Below are 19581 nucleotides of genomic sequence, written 5' to 3' on the forward strand. Positions count from 1 at the left end.
ACAACGTTTCAGTATCGATACTTTTTTTTAGTATCGATACTTTTGGCAACCCTACTTGCAGGTGATCTCTGTCTCCTCCAAAAAAAAAAAAAAAACCCTCCAGGATCAGCTATTCTAATTGGAAAGAGTTCAATTTACTGAACTCCAGCATCGGACACTTGAATGCATCACTCCTGGCGCTCAGACGCTCTGCTGGACCTTTTGACTCCGTCCCTCATAGACATTGCATGTGAATAAGATTCTTTGACGCTCAAAAGCCGCCAAGTGTGAACGCACCATTAGTGTCCTCATCACTACTTTAAAATCCACCAATCACCCGCTCTGATTTTAATCTGAGATTTTTTTCATTCTTTAGCTCTGATGTTCTTTGGAGGGAATATTTGTTTTAGTTATTCCAAAAAAAAGTTTTTAGAAAAAAAAAGCAATCCACTGGACTTTTTCCCCCAAGTTTGAAGACGTTTCGCTTCCCATCCAGGAAGCTTTTTCAATTCAAAAAGTTAAAGGCTTAATAGAGTGGAGCAAAAACATTTGTAGTTGGATTTTTATTTATTTTATTGATCAGATATGGATTCAATTAGGGCTGCAACAACGAATCGATAAAATCGATAAAAATCGACTTTTAAAAGCGTTGGCAACGAATTTAATCATCGATTAGTTGTGTCGCGCGATTAATGCGTCATCCGCCGCCGCCGTCATCCGGGGGAAGAAAAAAAAATATGGCGGAGCGAGTCAGCGCCGCAGTTGCAGTGTTGCCAACTCAGCGACTTTTCAGACCCCTCCAGCGACTATTTTTCAAAAAAGCGACTAGCGACAAATCTGGCGACTTTTTACGGTGTCACTGGCGGCTTTTGCGTGCCGTGGGGCGCCTCCCCCATCCCAACGCCTTTCTCCCTCTCCCACAGGAATCCCTCTCAGCGCGGCAGTCAGAGCCGCAGGATTTTAGTGAGGAGTTTACCCTCAGCGTCCAGACTGCAAATGAAGCGCGCATGCGCCGGGATTGACGGCGCAAATTGATCACAATAATTAAAATAGCCTGCGCTTTGTAAAGTGAAAAAAGTGATAACATGCAACTTTTTTCAAAAGAAATTAACATGGCACGGAAGCACCACTGTTATGACGCAGCACCTGAAAAGAAAACACTTTGGAGCCTTCGATGGCAGTGAAGAGAGCTGATCAGCAGGATGAGTAACCATGTTTGTTTCATTTTAAAGAGGGGAAACGTAACGTTAGTTTCTCAGGTAGCTCATCTGATGCTTTCCTTACCTTGTTAGTAGGTTACAGACAGGGATAAGGTTGGCTACTTATTTTACTTTTAATTTCATTTACATTTGTTTAAGCAGCGTTTATATTTTCTTTATAAATAAATTAACTTGCAAATTATGAGGGCAAGGCTTTTAAAGTTTAAATCTTCTGGCAAAGATAAAGAAAAGAAGATCCTGCAATTTATGGAAGTAAAGCAGAACAAAATCCAGCAAGATCAGTAATATGTCAATTAATTATTAATTAATAAAATACATAACATAACATACAAATAAACTGAATTGAATTGAATTATCTGCCACATTCCCATGTAAATATCTGTCTTTGGAGGATGTGTTTTTTTACCACCCCTAGTTCTCTCATTTTTATTCCAAATACAATTTATAATTTGAATCACAGGGCTATTTTTATCTCTATGGTTCAGTATTTTCTCAAGTAGCAACTTTAACTGCTATACTTTCCTGTCTTAAAAGGCAGAACTCTTCTAGTCTAAAAAAAACTAATTTCTTGAAATGGGGGGACCTATTGTTGAACCCCTTAGGGGCTTTAAAAAACAAAAATGCCTGTCTCTTTTTGCGCTTTATGAACCAAAGTACCCTATATTTTGTGGATGTACAGCTACATTTCTCATGTAAGTTTGCGTAGTTTTTACACAAACATTTATTTTTCATATTGCACCAGTACAGTTAATGAGCAACCTGTACTTGTGTGCTTGTTTGTTCTGTCTAAAATGTTTATTTTGGAATAAAGAGGTTAATATAAATTTTTTTTTTTTGTCCGATTCATCGATTAATAAAATAGAAAAAATAAGAAAAAATAATCGGCCGATTCATCGATTTTTAAAATAATCGTTAGTTGCAGCCCTAGATTCAATGTTGTTGTTAACTAGAGATGTTCCCCATTATTCTATCACTTCAATCAATCATCAGCAAACTGTGATCCGTTTTTGAGTTTTTTCTTCTAGCTCTACTTTAAAGATTGATTGGTCTGTTTCCCTCCTAGAAACTGAAAGATGAGGCGGTCAGCTTTCTGTGGAGCTACGCTGGAAGCCAGGTCTGTGTCCTCAGTGCCTCTTGTTTAATGGTTTATACCCTTTAGTTCATCTCATACGTTACAGGTTTCACAGCTTTTATTTTTCAACAGTGAAATAATTTAGCCTAGATGTGAAATATTCAACAGCCGTATTACACCCTGTAAACGCGCCTGCTGTATTTCCCCCCTTTAGTTATTGTCCTTCTGCTCTTCCAGGATCCAGAGGTGTCCAGCTGTGGCTACAAAGCTCTGGCAGCTTTTCCTGAAACCACTCACACCATCCTTCACCTCCCAGAGGCAGTAAGAATCTTTCTCCCCTCCATGATAGTTGGACAGGAGGGGCGGAGCTTAAGTGACCCCTCCCCAACCTGCTGATTTATTGTTCCTATTGATACTTTCCAACCTCCAGAACCAGCAGTTCCCCTCTGAAACAGAAGGGGGCAGCAGTGATACTCTCTGGTGGAACGTTCTAGCTAACTGATTTTTCAGTAGGCCTGTAACTAACCATTATTTTGCAAATCTATTAATTTATCGATTGTTTTTCCAATTAATAATAAGATAAACAAAGGTTCATTAAAGTAAATTTTTTAGAGAAATTAAACCGGTGAAAATCAATTTTTCATTTTGAGGAGTTCTGGATAGAGCATATTGACAGACCATAATTTTTTATTTTTTAATGAGAAATATGTTTTAATCTCTATACTCCAGTTAAGGAGTAATCTAACTAGTTGACGATTATTTTAATAATCAATTCATCTGATTGATTGGTTTACCCTAGTTTTTAGTATATAAATAATAAACGGAGAACAAAATTACAGTAATAATTTAAATACTTAAATAAAAATACTGAATTTATAGTCGTAGGGAAGTCATATTTAAATGTCAAATTATTCTGGTTTAAACATGTATATAAATGTACTCTTTATCAGACCATATTGTCCCAAAATTTAGGAAAAATCCTGTCTTAAAATCTGTGTTTTCTTCGTTATCTTCTGCAGGCCAGTTAGTTCTACGTCAGCCTGAACGCCTAAATTCGGCCAATCATATATCAACGGTCATCTGTCAATCAAATGTTTTCGCTCATAGCATCTTGATTCATGTGTCGCAGCTAATATACGCAACGGTTGAAATCAGAATCCTTTCCTTTCCCATTGAGTTGCGTCCCAGTGTTCACGGGGATGGACGTCTGTGTCTTCGGCAGGTGTAGAGCTAACAGAATTATTATTTTTTTTTTTTACTTTATTATCAATTGTTTTTCTTTTGCAATGAAAAAAAAAAAAAGAACATTACAGCCCATAACAAACAAAACAGTCAGAGCATATAGTATAAACGAAAGGACACTGTATCAATTAGAAAGCAACAAAAAATACAGACCAATACAAAACTGTGAGAACGGCAAACACATGGTAGGTGTTAAGTTACAATATCTTCTGGTTTAGATAAAGAACCCATTTAGCCCAATATTTCTCGCACTTATCGACAGCCAGTCTTAATGAGAAAGTCAGTCTTTCCATAATGCAGATTTCCTTGATGATATCCTGAGAAACCATTTGCGGGTTATGGCTTTTTTCGCACCAGCCAATAATTCTAGTAGGAGGTATCTGTCCGGTTTCCTCAGTCCTTGGGGTAGATTACATAGGTAGGATACAGTGAAATCAAACGCTAAGTTCAGGCCCATGACAGTGTTAATTTCTCTTATGAATTCTGTCCAGTAGGGTGCGATCTTGGTACAGTCCCAGAAGATATGGAAATGTCCTGCTGACATACTCCCTCAGTTCCTCCAGCACTGAGCCCTGTCAGGGTCTTTACATTGTTTGCTCTTAATACTAGGTGTGATAAAAAATCGTACCATGTTCTTCCATGAGAATTCACGCCATAAACCTGAGCTGGAAGTAACTATGACCGCGTTACATATATTAAATCAGTCATCATCAGATATTGATATTTTTCCTTTTTCCCATCTAGCCTTTATGTATGTTGTATGATGATTTCTTCCCATTTGTAAACATGAGTATAGTCTGGATATCTGTTTCTTTGGAGCTTTTCCTTTACATGAATTCAGGAGAGCTAACAGAACTGGCAGCGTTGCGAGGCAAGGGCTCAAACATGTACGGCTGGAAGCCTTCTACAACAAACCAAGCTTCTGCCGCCCTGGCGTCCTCTTCCACAACATCTTCCTCCCCGCTTTCCTCCTCTAAATAAAAAAATGGATGACGGAGGAGACTCATCCACGACCTCCGACACTAAACTCTCCTCCTCTTGCATGTTTCCGCTGTCCATAGCGTTCCTTGACAGCGTCGTTTCTTAGGCTACGTTCACACTGCAGCCTGAAGTGACCCAATTCCGATTTTTTTGCCCATATGTGACCTGTATCTGATCTTTTTATGACAGTCTGAACGACACAGATCGGATTTTTTCAAATGCGACCCAGGCCACTTGGATATGTGGTCCTGAATCCGATACGTATCTGATCTTTTCAAATGCGACCTGTGTCTGTACAGCCAGGTCGCATTCATCCGACCTACACGTCATTGATACTTGACAAATGTTACTAAACGTTACTAATCTGCGTCCTACTAAGCGCAGGTGGGAAAAACTAACAACCATGGCGGAAGATAACACAGAGAGCAGTCAATAGAGAGCTCAGTGAGAGCTCTGTACGGACGTTGCTATTACTGCCCCACAAAACGCCATTGCAAGAAATCTGGCTCTCTTTCTTTTTGATCTTCTTAAAAAGATTTCGTTCGTAATGTGCCTGCTCCTGTTGGAGAAGAACTTAAAGAATGCAATATACGCTGCGGTATTACGAGTCATGTTTACTTCCGCAAACACTGAGGACGCTTGCTACATGTGACGTCATCGCGTCCTCGAGTGCGCATGCGGGACACTTCGGTTGAACGCTTTCAGTTCACACAGTAGATCACATACAAGTCGCATATACTTGGAAGTGTGAACGGACATGCAAAAAAATCTGATTTCACAAAAAAATCGGAATTGAGCATTAAGGCCTGCAGTGTGAACGTAGCCTAAGTCACCAATTTAGTGCTACTTGGTCCCAATGGAATTTCCCATTAGGAACCTGCTAGCACTAAGTTGCTAACTGGTTAGCAAGATGCTTCCGACAAACCGGCCACAACCAAAATGCTTGCGAACCTTCCACCACAACAATCCCGCCCCCTTGATTATCGACCAATCACATTCACTTTATCCACCCATGAAAAGTCGGGCACCACTCGAGAGAATTCGGAAATGCAACGTTTGGAACAGCACTCTGGGACGTAACTCAATGGTAAAGTAAATTATTCTTTTTTCTTATTTCAACCGTTGCGTATATTAGCTGCGACATATGAATCAAGATGCTATGACCGAAAAAATTTGATTGACAGATGACCGTTGAATTTAGGTGTTCAGGCTGACGCATAACTAACTAGCCTGCAAAGGATAACGAAAAAAACACAGATTTTAAGAAAGGATTTTTTTTAAGTAGAACTTTGGGACAATATAGTCTGATAAAGAATACATTTATATACATGTTTAAGCCAGAATGATTTGACATGTATTGTTAATATAGTAAAAACTGGGGTTAAACATATAATCAGATGAATTGATTATTGCAATAATCGTCAACTAGTTTACTAATAGATCTTTGCTCTCCTCTAATTTATTCTGCAATCACACGTTTTCTTTCACTCCCAGCTTGGCTTTTCCAAATGACTCTTTTTATTATTTGCCAACTTCTCATAACAAAGCAAAAAGGCAGTCAATCCTTCCTCATTGGCAATGAAAGCTAATTATTCGGTCCGTTCTTCTTTGAATCCTCTGTTCTCATCAGCTATCTTCCTTTTTTCCCGTTTTGGATCCATGGACCGAGACACACCCGCCTTTTTGTTTATAACAGCCACCTGCCTGGCACTGCGCCAACCTGAAACCTCTTTCGCAGGCTCCACCCCCACTTCCTGTCCAAGCAGTTTCTGATGTTTTCTTCTGGTTAACCTTTAGGCCAGACCTGTTGTGAAGATCAGCGAGGGCGAAGATGATGGTGATGAAAAGGATAAAGGAGAAGAAGAAGATCTCTCCATCCCTGGATCGTCCTACATGAAGCTAATGGCTCTGACCTCCACCTCTGCTCTTCCAGGTACATTTATCAATCTTGTGATGCTCTTACACTAAAGACAGATTGATCTGAATTATTTTACTGATTTATTTTTTATTTCGGTCGGTTTTGATTTCAGTTCTAACTGTTAGACACGTTATGCACTAACAGTAAAACATGGTTTGATGTTCATATTGCCTCAGTAGTTCAGAGCCAGTGTATCTGTTAAGGGCAGATTAGACTTCTGCAGCCGCACACATCAAATGTCGCTTGCGTCTGGTCGCCAACCAGTTTTGATGGTATGCTTCTGCACCGTCAGTCTGGAGTTTCTAGGGACGCACAGCAGTTTCCCGCCAAAGCACAAGGGGTGTAAATCACACCCATCATGGCGATTCGATTCAGTATCGATTTCCTGACCCAACGATTCGATTATTTTCGATACTCAAGAATACACCACAATACGATTCGATTAATCGATAATTGTTTTAATTTTTTTTAATTTTGTTTAACCTTACAAGCTAAACAAAGTTTTAAGTTTGAAATAAATCAATGAAAGCTGTAATATCGTTATGCATTTTTTTTTTTTTAGAAACAACAGCAAATAACAGGAGTAGAAAAGTTGCATCAAAAAATCCTGCACATAATCAGTGCAATGAGTGCAATAAAATACCTCCAGACGTCCCGCCCCCTCCACAGACGCTCCGCTGCTCCTCTCCCAAATTGTAGCTGACCGCAGACAGGAGGCCGGCTTGTTTTGTTTTTATGACCGAAATTGCGGAAAACAACTCGTGAAGTTTGACCCGCTAGAAGAGCGAGGTGCGCGAGAACGCTGTGACCCTTTTTCCACCTGGATCTCCGCTCTTTTTGGCCCTCATGTCCCTCCGTCGTCGGACTAAACTCGCCCCCACTTCCTCGCCGCCTCGGCCGTATCTAGACCCACAGCGTGTAGCACAGACCACGCTTCAATCAAAAATGTCTGTGTCAAGCTCACTGCAACACACTGCTGTAAGAGTATAACCAGGAAGCGAGGTAGGAGGGCAAAATAGGTTTAGCGCCACCGCAGCACGGGAGGAGAATTACACCCAGGAGCAAATGGATAAAAATAGACCGGAGGGGAAAAAAAACATGAATCGATTCTCTTGCGGACGTATCGATGCATCGGATCGTCGGCTGTTGGATCGACGCATCGATACAAAACGATTATTATTTACACCCCTACAAAGCACTAGGGGGAGCCTATTCTAGAACTCGCAAGAACTTCGGTGGATGGTCATGAACTTAATTTTTGCCGAGACATTGGCGTCTTAATGTAATTTGTCCGAGGCATCGTAGAAGTGGTTGTACTTCCGAACCTCCTGGATTAACCTTTCGTCGTAGTTCTCCATTGTAGTTGTTCTTTCCAAAAATGGCGCCCGGGCACCGAATCGAGAAGGACGACCACACAGACAGCCGGGAAGGCAACCAAGGACCAATCACAGCTGCTTTTTGTCTGCGCACTTCCGCTTAAAGACGACACGCGTAGTCAAGATTTTTTTGATTTGTGTGACGACGGTTGCAGAACCTCTGCGCGGGGGGCGTGTTCGTACACAGAGACAGATTTGACGGTTGCAGAGTCTATGCGTCAGAAGCATAAATTGTCCTTAAGTCTGTAACCCAGTGGCGGCTGGTGGAGTTTTCTCGAGGGGGGGGCCCATAAATTCAAAATAGATGTATACCAAAAACCGATCAAACGTATACTAAGTTATCACACACCGGTACATTTATATGAATGCCAACAACAAAAAACATTATGAAAACACTTTACATATATATATATATATATATATATATATATATATATATATATATATATATATATATATATACACTATATTGCCAAAAGTATTTGCTCACCTGCCTTGACTCACATATGAGCTTAAGTGACATCCCGTTCCTAATCCATAGGGTTCAATATGACGTCGGTCCACCCTTTGCAGCTAGAACAGCTTCAACTCTTCTGGGAAGGCTGTCCACAAGGTTTAGGAGTGTGTTTATGGGAATTTTTGACCATTCTTCCAGAAGCGCATTTGTGAGGTCGCACACTGATGTTGGACGAGAAGGCCTGGCTCTCAGTCTCCGCTCTAATTCATCCCAAAGGTGTTCTATCGGGTTGAGGTCAGGACTCTGTGCAGGCCAGTCAAGTTCATCCACACCAGACTCTGTCATCCATGTCTTTATGGACCTTGCTTTGTGCACTGGTGCACAGTCATGTTGGAAGAGGAAGGGGCCAGCTCCAAACTGTTCCCACAAAGTTGGGAGCATGGAATTGTCCAAAATGTCTTGGTATGCTGAAGCATTCAGAGTTCCTTTCACTGGAACTAAGGGGCCAAGCCCAGCTCCTGAAAAACAACCTCACACCATAATCCCCCCTCCACCAAACTTTACACTTGGCACAATGCAGTCAGACAAGTACCGTTCTCCTGGCAACCGCCAAACCCAGACCCGTCCATCAGATTGCCAGATGGAGAAGCGCGATTCGTCACTCCAGAGAACGCGTCTCCACTGCTCTAGAGTCCAGTGGCGGCGTGCTTTACACCACCGCATCCGACGCTTTGCATTGCACTTGGTGATGTATGGCTTGGATGCAGCTGCTCGACCATGGAAACCCATTCCATGAAGCTCTCTGCGCACTGTTCTTGAGCTAATCTGAAGGCCACATGAAGTTTGGAGGTCTGTAGTGATTGACTCTGCAGAAAGTTGGCGACCTCTTCGCACTATGCGCGTCAGCATCCGCTGACCCCGCTCCGTCAGTTTACGTGGCCTACCACTTCGTGGCTGAGTTGCTGTCGTTCCCAAACACTTCCATTTTCTTATAATACAGCTGACAGTTGACTGTGGAATATTTAGGAGCGAGGAAATTTCACGACTGGATTTGTTGCACAGGTGGCATCCTATCACAGTTCCACGCTGGAATTCACTGAGCTCCTGAGAGCGACCCATTCTTTCACAAATGTTTGTAAAAACAGTCTGCATGCCTAGGTGCTTGAATTTATACACCTGTGGCCATGGAAGTGATTGGAACACCTGATTCCAATAATTTGGATGGGTGAGCAAATACTTTTGGCAATATAGTGTATATATATATATATATATATATATATATAAAAAAAACATAATTCCATTCATAGTTTGGTGACCAGAGGTCCCTGATTTCTGGGGACAGTCCCCGTTTTGGACCACCTGTCCCCGGAAATGTCCCTAATTTTACAGTTTTATGAATGAGGGGGAAATGTTGCATGTATACTGTTGACTCTTCAGCAATCCCTCACACTAAGCATGCTTGTAGCGACAGTGGAGAGGAAAAACTCCCTTTTAACAGGAAGAAACCTCCAGCAGAACCAGGCTCAGTGTGAGCGGCCATCTGCTGAGGCCAACTGGGGTTTACTATCTGCTCTGGTTCTAGGTTCTGTGGGGCTTTGGGTGATAGAATGCGGCTGTGTTTTTTATGTTCAGGCTTCAAGAGCAGAGGTATTGTCCTGCTGTGTGTGGCTAGCTGCAGTAAAACAATAAGGATATGGATGATAGTAGATGGTTACCCACACATTTCAAACACATCTCCTCTAAAAAGGATATATTGTGATATTATGATTTACTTTATTTAATCTAGATTCCATTCAGCATCAAAGTAGGTTCATATTGATATATATAACCTGTGGTCATTTCTGTGTTGGATGTACAGAGAAGTGTTTGCTGCCAAACATTTTTGTTCCCATACTGTAGAAAAGACGTTTTAGAGTAGAATGTCTTGGATTACACCATCCAACCATTACATCCTCTGCTAATCCACCTCCCTTGATGTTACTCGTCTTTAAATGTTTGCTTTGCCCAGCAGAGAGATGCTGGAGTCTGGGATATGATCTTACATATATGTGACTCTACATTTCTGATATTTTGGTTGGGTTGAGTTCTTGGAGTTCATTCAGTTTGTTTACAATTTCCCATTGTTGATTATGATGAATTAAAGCGATTTTTTTAAAATTTGTTTTTTTTTTCTTTTTTGTTTGCTTTTCTTAGCCTTTGAGCTCTTCCTGACGTCGCTGGTGAAGCAGGAGATGAGTGTGATGCCACGAGGAGTTTATTTCTCTGCTCTGAGGAGCGGCAGCCTGCGATCAGACCAAGGAAAAACGGTTTCTGGGATTCCATCGTTTGTTCTGAAGACTTACGAGAAAAACAAACAGCCTGGCCTAAAGCCAGGGCTAGCAGGTGATTAAACTTTTTTATCTTCAGTCTTTGCAATGAAAACAAACCCACATTTCCCCACTGAGGGACAACAAAGATATTTCTGTTCAATAGCAGGGGTTCTATTGGAATACTGCAAACATTCTAAGTAAGTCAATTTTTCTTAAAGTAAGAGCTTTTTTTCTTGAATTGAGAAGGTGAGACACTTTGCTAATGGAACAAGACAATTTACATTTAAAACAAGAAAAAGCAACTGCAGTTTCTTATTCTTAAGCAACTAACTTGACTATCTAATTATCTTATTTTAAAGTCGTAGAGAAGTCATATTTAAATGTCAAATCATTCTGGCTTAAACATGTATATAAATTTACTCTTTATCAGAAAATATTATCCCAAAAGTTTGTCTTATGCATGTCAGTTATGGAAGAAAAACATTGGAATCTGCCTTTTTTTTAACACAAATTTTAAACACTGAATTTTTTTAACACCTAATTTTAAACACTGAATTTTTTTAACACCGAATTTTAAACACTGAATTATTTTTAACACTGAATTTTTTTAACACCGAATTTTAAACACTGAATTATTTTTAACACTGAATTTTTTTAACACCGAATTTTAAACACTGAATTTTTTTAACACTGAATTCTAAACACTGAATTTTTTAACACCGAAATTTAAACACTGAATTTTTTTAACACCGAATTTTAAACACTGAATTATTTTTAACACTGAATTTTAAACACTGCATTATTTTAACACCGAATTTTAAACACTGAATTTTTTAACACCGAATTTTAAACACTGAATTTTTTTAACACCGAATTTTAAACACTGAATTATTTTAAACACTGAATTTTTTTAAGACCAAATTTTAAACACTGATTTATTTTAACACCAAATTTTAAACACTGAATTATTTTTAACACTGAATTTTAAACACTGAATTATTTTAACAACGAATTTTAAACACTGAATTTTTTTAACACCGAATTTTAAGCACTGAATTTTTTTAACACCAAATTTTAAACACTGAATTTTTTTAAGACCAAATTTTAAACACTGAATTATTTTAACACCGAAATTTAAGCACTGAATTTTTTTAACACCAAATTTTAAACACTGAATTTTTTTAACACCGAATTTTAAACACTGAATCATTTTAACACCGAAATTTAAGCACTGAATTTTTTTAACACTGAATTTTAAACACTGAATTTTTTTAACACCGAATTTTAAACACTGAATTTTTTTAACACCGAATTTTAAACACTGAATTTTTATAACACTGAATTTTAAACTCTGAATTATTTTTATACCAAATTTTAAACACTGAATTTTTTTAGATATTGAATTCCTTACACTCAGTTTTTATCTGGTAAAAATTCACCAGGAAAAAATTCAGCTGCAAAAGTGTTGACCTTTTGGTGAACTCAAGCCAAAGCAATCTACACTCAATAGAGTCTAGTAGCTTCTAGCCAATGAAATTAGCTCATCTGGTCACGTGACACAACGGCTGCGCTCAGCGCTGTTCCCGACTGGATGAGGAAATTTTTTTTTGTTAAACAGATAAAATTATAAAACAACAGTTAGCTACTAACAAACGGCTATTAGAGTTTTTCCTCTTATCAGACTGGGTGAAACAACTGAGCCGATCACAACTAGTACAGCACCCCTGTCCGTTTGCCGCCGCCATGTTGCCTCTGGCTGAAATTAAGGAGAAAAAAAGGTTGCCGCCGACCGCTTCTTCCGGATCAAACCAATAGCATTGGCAGACAGGGGTGATAAAAATGGAGTGTAAGGAATTCAATGTCTAAAAAAATTCAGTGTTTAAAATGTGTTGAAAAAAAAAGGCAGATTCCAATGAGACTGTTTATCTTCTGCAGGCCAGTTAGTTCTACGTCAGCCTGAACACCTAAATTCAGCCAATCATATATCAACGCTCATCTGTCAATTACATTTTTTCGGTCATAGCATCTAGATTCATATGTTGCAGCTAATTTACACAACGATTGAAACCAGAATCCTTTCCTTTCCCATTGAGTTGCGTCCCAGTGTTCACGGGGATGGACGTCTGTGTCTTCGGCAGGCGTAGAGCTAACAGAACTGGCAGCATTGCGAGGCTAATTTAAGTGAGCACATACCTCGCAAAAAAAATTTGTCTTCTTCTTCTAATAAAATCCGGCAGCTCTTACATGCTACACGCTATTCCTGAAGGCTTCAAATAAAACGTCAGGATTAAACTTGACAGCAGGAACGGATTTAGGAAATGTGGGGCCCTAGGCAAAGACAGGCAGGGGGGCCCTCTGAATAGAATAGACATCCATTATCTGTTCTAGGTTGTGTCCCTCTCTTCTTGTCCCTTTTCTTCTTGTTTTCCTCTCTATGTTTTGTACTCAGCTGACTTTTCATGCTGTCTCTAAAGGAATGAAAGATTTTTTCCAAGCACTAAGCTCACTTAGCTGATTGCTCCTTCCTGTGTTTCCAAAAAGGCCAAAGTAAATAACCCAGTCCTTCTTTTCACTGTAGACAAGCCATGATCTGCTTATCTGTTCTCCATTTTTCATTTGGATGAAATAATAGCTGCATGAATCATGACAGCAGACAAGATAGACGATACACCCCTGCTAAAAGAACCAAATTAAATGACTTAATTACAACTTTAGCTGCCATCAGTTAGTTCTTTACAATCTTCAAATCTCTTCTCAAAGGCCTTTTGATTCAGTAATTGGATTAGAGATGTGCGCGAGGAGAGAAGTGATGCATGATGGTCGCCAGCTCAGGAATCTTGTTTCTACATTGGTGTTGACTAGAAGAGTTCAGGCAGAAATGTTTGCAGATGATTGAGTAATTTATGTGAAAAGACGAAGCAGCTGTGCAGAAGGATCTAAAGACGGCTGCTATAAGATGCTGGCAGGTATCTGCATCGTATGGTTCAATAGTTGCATGTCTGGCTGCCATAAGTCACGGTGCAAGTTGGCACCGGCAGGATCCTGCTGATTCACACACAGATCCAGGATTAGTCATAGTGATTAGCCGGATGTTTCATTCTAAAAGATGCATTGCTTAACTTTTTCTCTGGAGGAGCTGTTTTTAGGACACAATGTTCCCTTTAAGTTGTGTTTTAAACTGTAAAAATCTAGAAATTAGTCAAAATATCTTAAATTAAGTGTATTTAAGCAGGTAAATAAGATAATTTGCCAATAGAGTGAGTATTTTTACTCATTCTAAATAAGATAATTAGATAACTTGCTCTTGAAACAAGACAATAAAACTGTTTTTTTCTTATTTTAAATGTAGATTTTCTTGTTCCATTGGCAAAGTGTCTCACTTACCTCCTCATTTTAAGGAAAAAATGACTTAATGACTTATTTAGATTTCAATTCTTTGCAGTTGAAGTTACAATTCCATCAAGCAGGGCTCGATGTCAACAATCGCCCGATATTCCAGGGCAAGTAGTTTTTATTGTTGGGAGAGAACAAATTTCATTGCATTTGCCCGCCGGGCAATGATCGCAAAAAAAAAAAAAATGTATCACTCAGAATTACTTTTAAATCACCGACATTCGATGAAAACGACCCAGAAGCGTTGCCGGCGCCATTTTTGTTGTTTTGTACTGGCGTGGTTTGAAAAAGACGCGTGATTTGAAAAAGCCGCGTGATTTTTGTCCAACTAGCGGTAATTTTAATGTAGTTACCAAAACAAGAAACAAGCTAGAAAGCGCTATCATATGAAAGTCTTCTGTACAGTGATGCAGGTCATAGGAACTATACTTATCAAACATTATACTGGGCAAGTAAAGATTGTTTCTGGGCAAATGAAGTGTAAAAGTCACTTGCCCTTTGGGCAAGTTGTAAAAATCCTTAAGGTCAACCCCTGTCAAGATGTCAGGCAGCCAAAACAAGAAGGTTCTGGCATTAAAGTTTCGCACTCATCCAAAAGATAACATTTGCCGTTCTCTCTGTGTTTCAGCTGGACTGCTGCTCTGCTACGAGCTCCCCGTGCAGACAGACCGCAGCGGGAAGCCGTTCGACCGCTTCCTCGTGAGCCGGAGCCGCAGCTACCAGCAGACCCTGATGGCTCTCATTCACGAAGTATAAATCCCTCCCTAACTTCAGAGACCAGTGCTCTTTGGTTTGACTAATGCTACGTTCACACCGCACGCGCTTTGAGCAGCAGAATCAGGAGGTTTACATGCAAGGTTTATGGATGACGCGCATCAAGGCGCATTAAAATGTCCTGCACTGCAAAAAATCAAATAAAATACCTAAATTAAGTGTATTTACCCTTAATCTGAGTAGGTAAATAAGATAATTTGCCAATGGAATGAGTGATTTTTTTTTATCTTAACAACTAGATATTATGCCCTCGGAATAAGACAATAAATTAGATTCTTCTTTTTTTAAATGTAAATGATCCTTTTCCATTGGCACTTACCTTCTCAATTAAAAAAGAATGCACTTATTTAGATATCAATTTTTTGCAGTGTGCAGCATCTAGAGCAGCGCCTCATGAGCTTCTGAGGCGCGTGACGTGCTTCACAACCAGCAGATGCTGCAGTTGGAAAAGTTTAACTTCAGCTGCTGGACGCGCCTCATCAACCAATCAGAGACGCTGATCTGGGAGCTGGCAGGGAGTCAGACACAGCGCTGCTGATGCAGAGCGCTATGATCACTCCTCTGAAACAGTTTAACGCCTAAACACCTGAGAGCCGCTCAGACCCCCACATACCGGCGCTGCGCCTTCAATTCAATTCAGTTTATTTCTATAGCTCCAATTCACATCATGTCATCTCAGGTCACTTTCCAGTTCAACCAGATCATCCAGTCAGATTGATTCAAAGTTTTCTATCTAAGGAAAACCAGCTGATTGCATCGACTCATTGACTCTTCAGCAATCCCTCACACTAAGCATGCTTGTAGCGACAGTGGAGAGGAAAAACTCCCTTTGAACAGGAAGAAACCTCCAGCAGAACCAGGCTCAGTGTGAGCGGCCATCTGCTGAGGCCGACTGGGGTTCAAGGAGACAGAAGCAGACATAGAAAAAGAAGCATAGATACAAAAGGCAACTGTCAACCAGCTCCACAGGCGGCCCCGTCCAGGAAACACACAGCCAGGCAGACGAGCTCCGAGCCAGCTCCCATGTCAGAGGATGAAGAGAGCACATCCAGTTAGTCACAGTCAGAGAAACAGGACTACACTGGAAAACAGGCCAAGCTCCAACATCTAGAAACAAAGGTGTTGATGGCAGCAGCACAGCTGATATTTCTCTCCAGGATGGAGTCACAGCCAAACAGGAACAGACCAGATGAAGCTACTATGAGAAAAAGCAGAGAGAGCAGAACGTTAGAGATTGAACTAACAGATTCTGCAGAGTGGGAGAATAGAGATAGAATGAAGCAGAATGATGAAAAAGGGGTCCCTATGTCCTCCAGCAGTCTAAGCCTATAGCAGCATAACTATAGAGATAGCTCAGGATAACCTGAGCCACTCTAACTAGAAGCTTTATCAAAAAGGAAAGTTTTAAGCCTAGCCTTAAAAGTAGACAGGGTGTCTGCCTCACGGACTAAAACTGGTAATGTCACTGGGAATCCCCAGCAGCAGCTGCCTCAGGCCCGCTCGTCTCTTGGGGGTTTTCCCCTACTGTTGGTGGCGGCTGGAAGTAGATGTTAGCGTTTTTCAGGTCTGTGCTACAAACTGCAGGCAGCAGGATAATAAAAGCCAACATATTCTGCCGGCAGGTTTTGACATTTTAGGGTAAAATTGTGAAATTTTTGAATTTTACATGGAAAAATTAGGGCGTACCAGAGCTGTACACCTCAGAAACAGGGCGCACAATTTGTAATTTTTTTGTAAAGGGCGTACAATGTACGCCTCTATGCATTGCTGGCTAAAAGCCTGGGTATGAATGTAGCATTAGAGCAAAGATTGACACCTGCTCATGTTTTTCACCGGTTCCTTACAGGTGAACATCCAGCCCTCCGAGTGGCACCGTGCCCTGCTGCTCCCCCAGGCGTGGAGGGGCTTCATGAGCCGATCCTTCCACGCTGTCCTTCAGGTCTGACCTCCTTCAGCTCCTCTTGTTCTGAAATAACACAGTTTGCAGATAAAGAGTGAAACGGATCCTCTAATGATCCTAAAGCTGCAGTCTGGAACTTTCAGGGCCGACGGGCTGATCTGGAAATGCAGCAGAAACAAGGCAAAGAGGAGCCCCAGGAGCTGCAGTACAAACAGCACTGTGCCTGGCTGTGGTAGGAATCACTCACAACCATAAAGACTTCGCTTCGTTGCATTAAAAAGAAAATATTCTCTGTTTGTTTTTCATCTTTTAACACGAGGAAGCTAAACCCTGAGAGAAAACCCGCTGAAAGCTTCATGTGAAAAGGATTGTTCTCAGGAGAGGATGTTACTGCAGATATTTGACCCCGTTTCTTCCTCTCTTTAGGGCTAGAGATCAGCTGACGGATGTTATAAAAACTGCTATAAAGTGAGTAAATCTGGCGTTTCCTGGACAGCCGGCTGCAAGGGCTTAACTTTGTACAGAAAGTTGGTTGGTTGGTGGACCTACAGTTACTCCGACCTGAGCAAAAATGAGCTCAAACAGCTATTTATTGAATGCTTTCCTATTGTTGAGAACCATAATACACTAATTTTTATGTTTATAGGTAGTTAGAGAGATGCCTTTTAGTGCATTACATAAATATAGGACCCAGAAATATTTATGTATAGAAAAATAATGTATAACACCCGACTCTGATGGCAAAATCGATATGTCATGCGTCCGTAATAGGGCTGCAACTAACGATTATTTTAAAAATCGATGAATCGGCCGATTATTTTTTCGATTAATCGATGAATCGGACAAAAAGTATTTTTTATATTAACCTCTTTATTCCAAAATAAACATTTTAGACAGAACAAACAAGCACACAAGTACAGGTTGCTCATTAACTGTACTGGTGCAATATGACAAATAAATGTTTGTGTTAAAACTACGCAAACTTACATGAGAAATGTAGCTGTACATCCACAAAATATAGGCTACTTTGTTTCATAAAGCGCAAAAAAAGACATTTTTGTTTTTAAAGCCCCTAAGGGGTTCAAACAATAGGCCCCCCCATTTCAACAAATGAGTTTTTTTTTAGACTAGAAGAGTTCTGCCTTTTAAGACAGGAAAGTATAGCAGTTAAAGTTGCTACTTGAGAAAATACTGAACCATAGAGATAAAAATAGCCCTGTGATTCAAATTATAAATTGTATTTGGAATAAAAATGAGAGAACTAGGGGTGCTAAAAAACACATCCTCCAAAGACAGATATTTACATGGGAATGTGGCAGATAATTAATTGACATATTACTGATCTTGCTGGATTTTATTCTGCTTTACTTCCATAAATTGCAGGATCTTCTTTACTTTATCTTTGCCAGAAGATTTAAACTTTAAAAGCCTTGCCCTCATAATTTGCAAGTTAATTTATTTATAAAGAAAATATAAACGCTGCTTAAGCTAATTCAAATGAAATTAAAAGTAAAATAAGTAGCCAACCTTATCACTGTCTGTAACCTACTAACAAGGTAAGGAAAGCATCAAATGAGCTACCTGAGAAACTAACGTTACGTTTCCCCACTTTAAAACCAAACAAACATGGCCGCTCATCCTGCTGATCAGCTCTCTTCACTGCCATCGATGCTCCAACGTGTTTTCTTCTCAGGTGCTGCGTCATAACAGCGGTGCTTCCGCGCCATGTTCATTTGTTTTTACAAAAGTCGCATGTTACGAGTTTTTTCGCTTTACAAAGCGCAGGCTGTCTGCGAAATTTAGACGCAGTTTACGTTTGCGTTATCGGTCATTAGAACAGTTGACGTTACTGCCTTTTGAAAACGGCCTTTGCTCACCTGCGGCGCCGGCTCGCTCTGCCATATTTTTTTTTCTTCCCCCGTTTCAATCGGCAGTGATGACGACGGTGGCGGATGAAGCATTAATCGCGCGACACAACTAATCGATGATGAAATTCATTGCCAACGCTTTTAAAAGTCGATTTTTATCGATTTTATCAATTCGTCGTTGCAGCCCTAATCCGTAGAATGTACAATTTCAATTCCATCCATCCAGAAAAATATAGATATGCTCATTTTAAATATAGAATAGCATATTTTGTTCTGGTAAACATTCTGGTAAACTTGGAGATAGATTTTATTGCATGTTGCATATCCCACTAAATCTGTTTCACCTTTAAATCTGCAGCTCTCCCTATTTCTCTCTGTGCTCTGTTTAAAAAGATTTACGAACCTCTTTACTAATATAATAATGCCAGAAGCAACATTTCAAGATATGTAGAAGCTCTGCAGTCTGATTCTGTCTGCACAATAAGAAAGCATGTTCATTTTAAGCTCTAACTGGGAGTCATGGTCCTCTGAGAAACCCAGCTTTTTTTTTAACTAGTAAAGAAGAACAAACTATGTTTTCTAGAGCTTCTTGCTTTATAATACTAACTTGTATAAACTTAGAATTTGTTGCCATTTTTAGCTTAAAAAGCTCCATATTTCTACTAACAGATTTTTCTCTGGCATCTCTAATTTTAATTTAATTAACTAGCCTGTCTCCTTTCTTTTGCTTAAACATTGAAGTAGCTGCTGGTTAATATTCACTGAGCGCTGCTGTGTTTCTCTCCTGCTCCACGTAGCTACGCTGCAAGCATTGAAATGCGACCGCAAATCAGATGTCTCAAAGCGACACACGGACTCTAAACGCTGTGAATACAGATGGCTTCACCCAGCTCTGTTACCTTTGAGCAGAAAGTGGAGAAAAGCAGAAATTATTGTTGGGGACTGTCCTCACCTGTCCTTCAGAAAGTTTCTGGTGAAGATTCTCAGTCATCCGGATCAAAGTTATTCCAAAAAAAAAGAAAATTAAAAATATTCCACTGGACTTTGTTTCCAAGTTTGAAGATGTTTCTCTTCCCATCCAGGAAGCTTTTT

At 40.0% G+C, this 19581-nt stretch overlaps 1 protein-coding gene across 1 annotated transcript in view; it reads left to right on the forward strand.

Annotated features, from left to right (window-relative positions):
• focad (focadhesin) overlaps window positions 1–19581 on the forward strand; it is a 94256-nt gene that overhangs the window by 49265 nt on the left and 25410 nt on the right. The window contains exons 17-24 of the mRNA XM_038299365.1: window positions 2263–2313; window positions 2509–2592; window positions 6292–6427; window positions 10439–10627; window positions 14576–14697; window positions 16568–16660; window positions 16765–16853; window positions 17048–17089. Of these exons, the coding sequence (XP_038155293.1) occupies window positions 2263–2313; window positions 2509–2592; window positions 6292–6427; window positions 10439–10627; window positions 14576–14697; window positions 16568–16660; window positions 16765–16853; window positions 17048–17089 (806 nt within the window). The remainder of the gene's footprint in view (window positions 1–2262; window positions 2314–2508; window positions 2593–6291; window positions 6428–10438; window positions 10628–14575; window positions 14698–16567; window positions 16661–16764; window positions 16854–17047; window positions 17090–19581) is intronic.

This window comes from Cyprinodon tularosa, unplaced genomic scaffold (genome assembly GCF_016077235.1).
Source record: "Cyprinodon tularosa strain WSP-4 unplaced genomic scaffold, ASM1607723v1 ctg427, whole genome shotgun sequence".
NCBI classification, from domain to species: domain Eukaryota; kingdom Metazoa; phylum Chordata; class Actinopteri; order Cyprinodontiformes; family Cyprinodontidae; genus Cyprinodon; species Cyprinodon tularosa.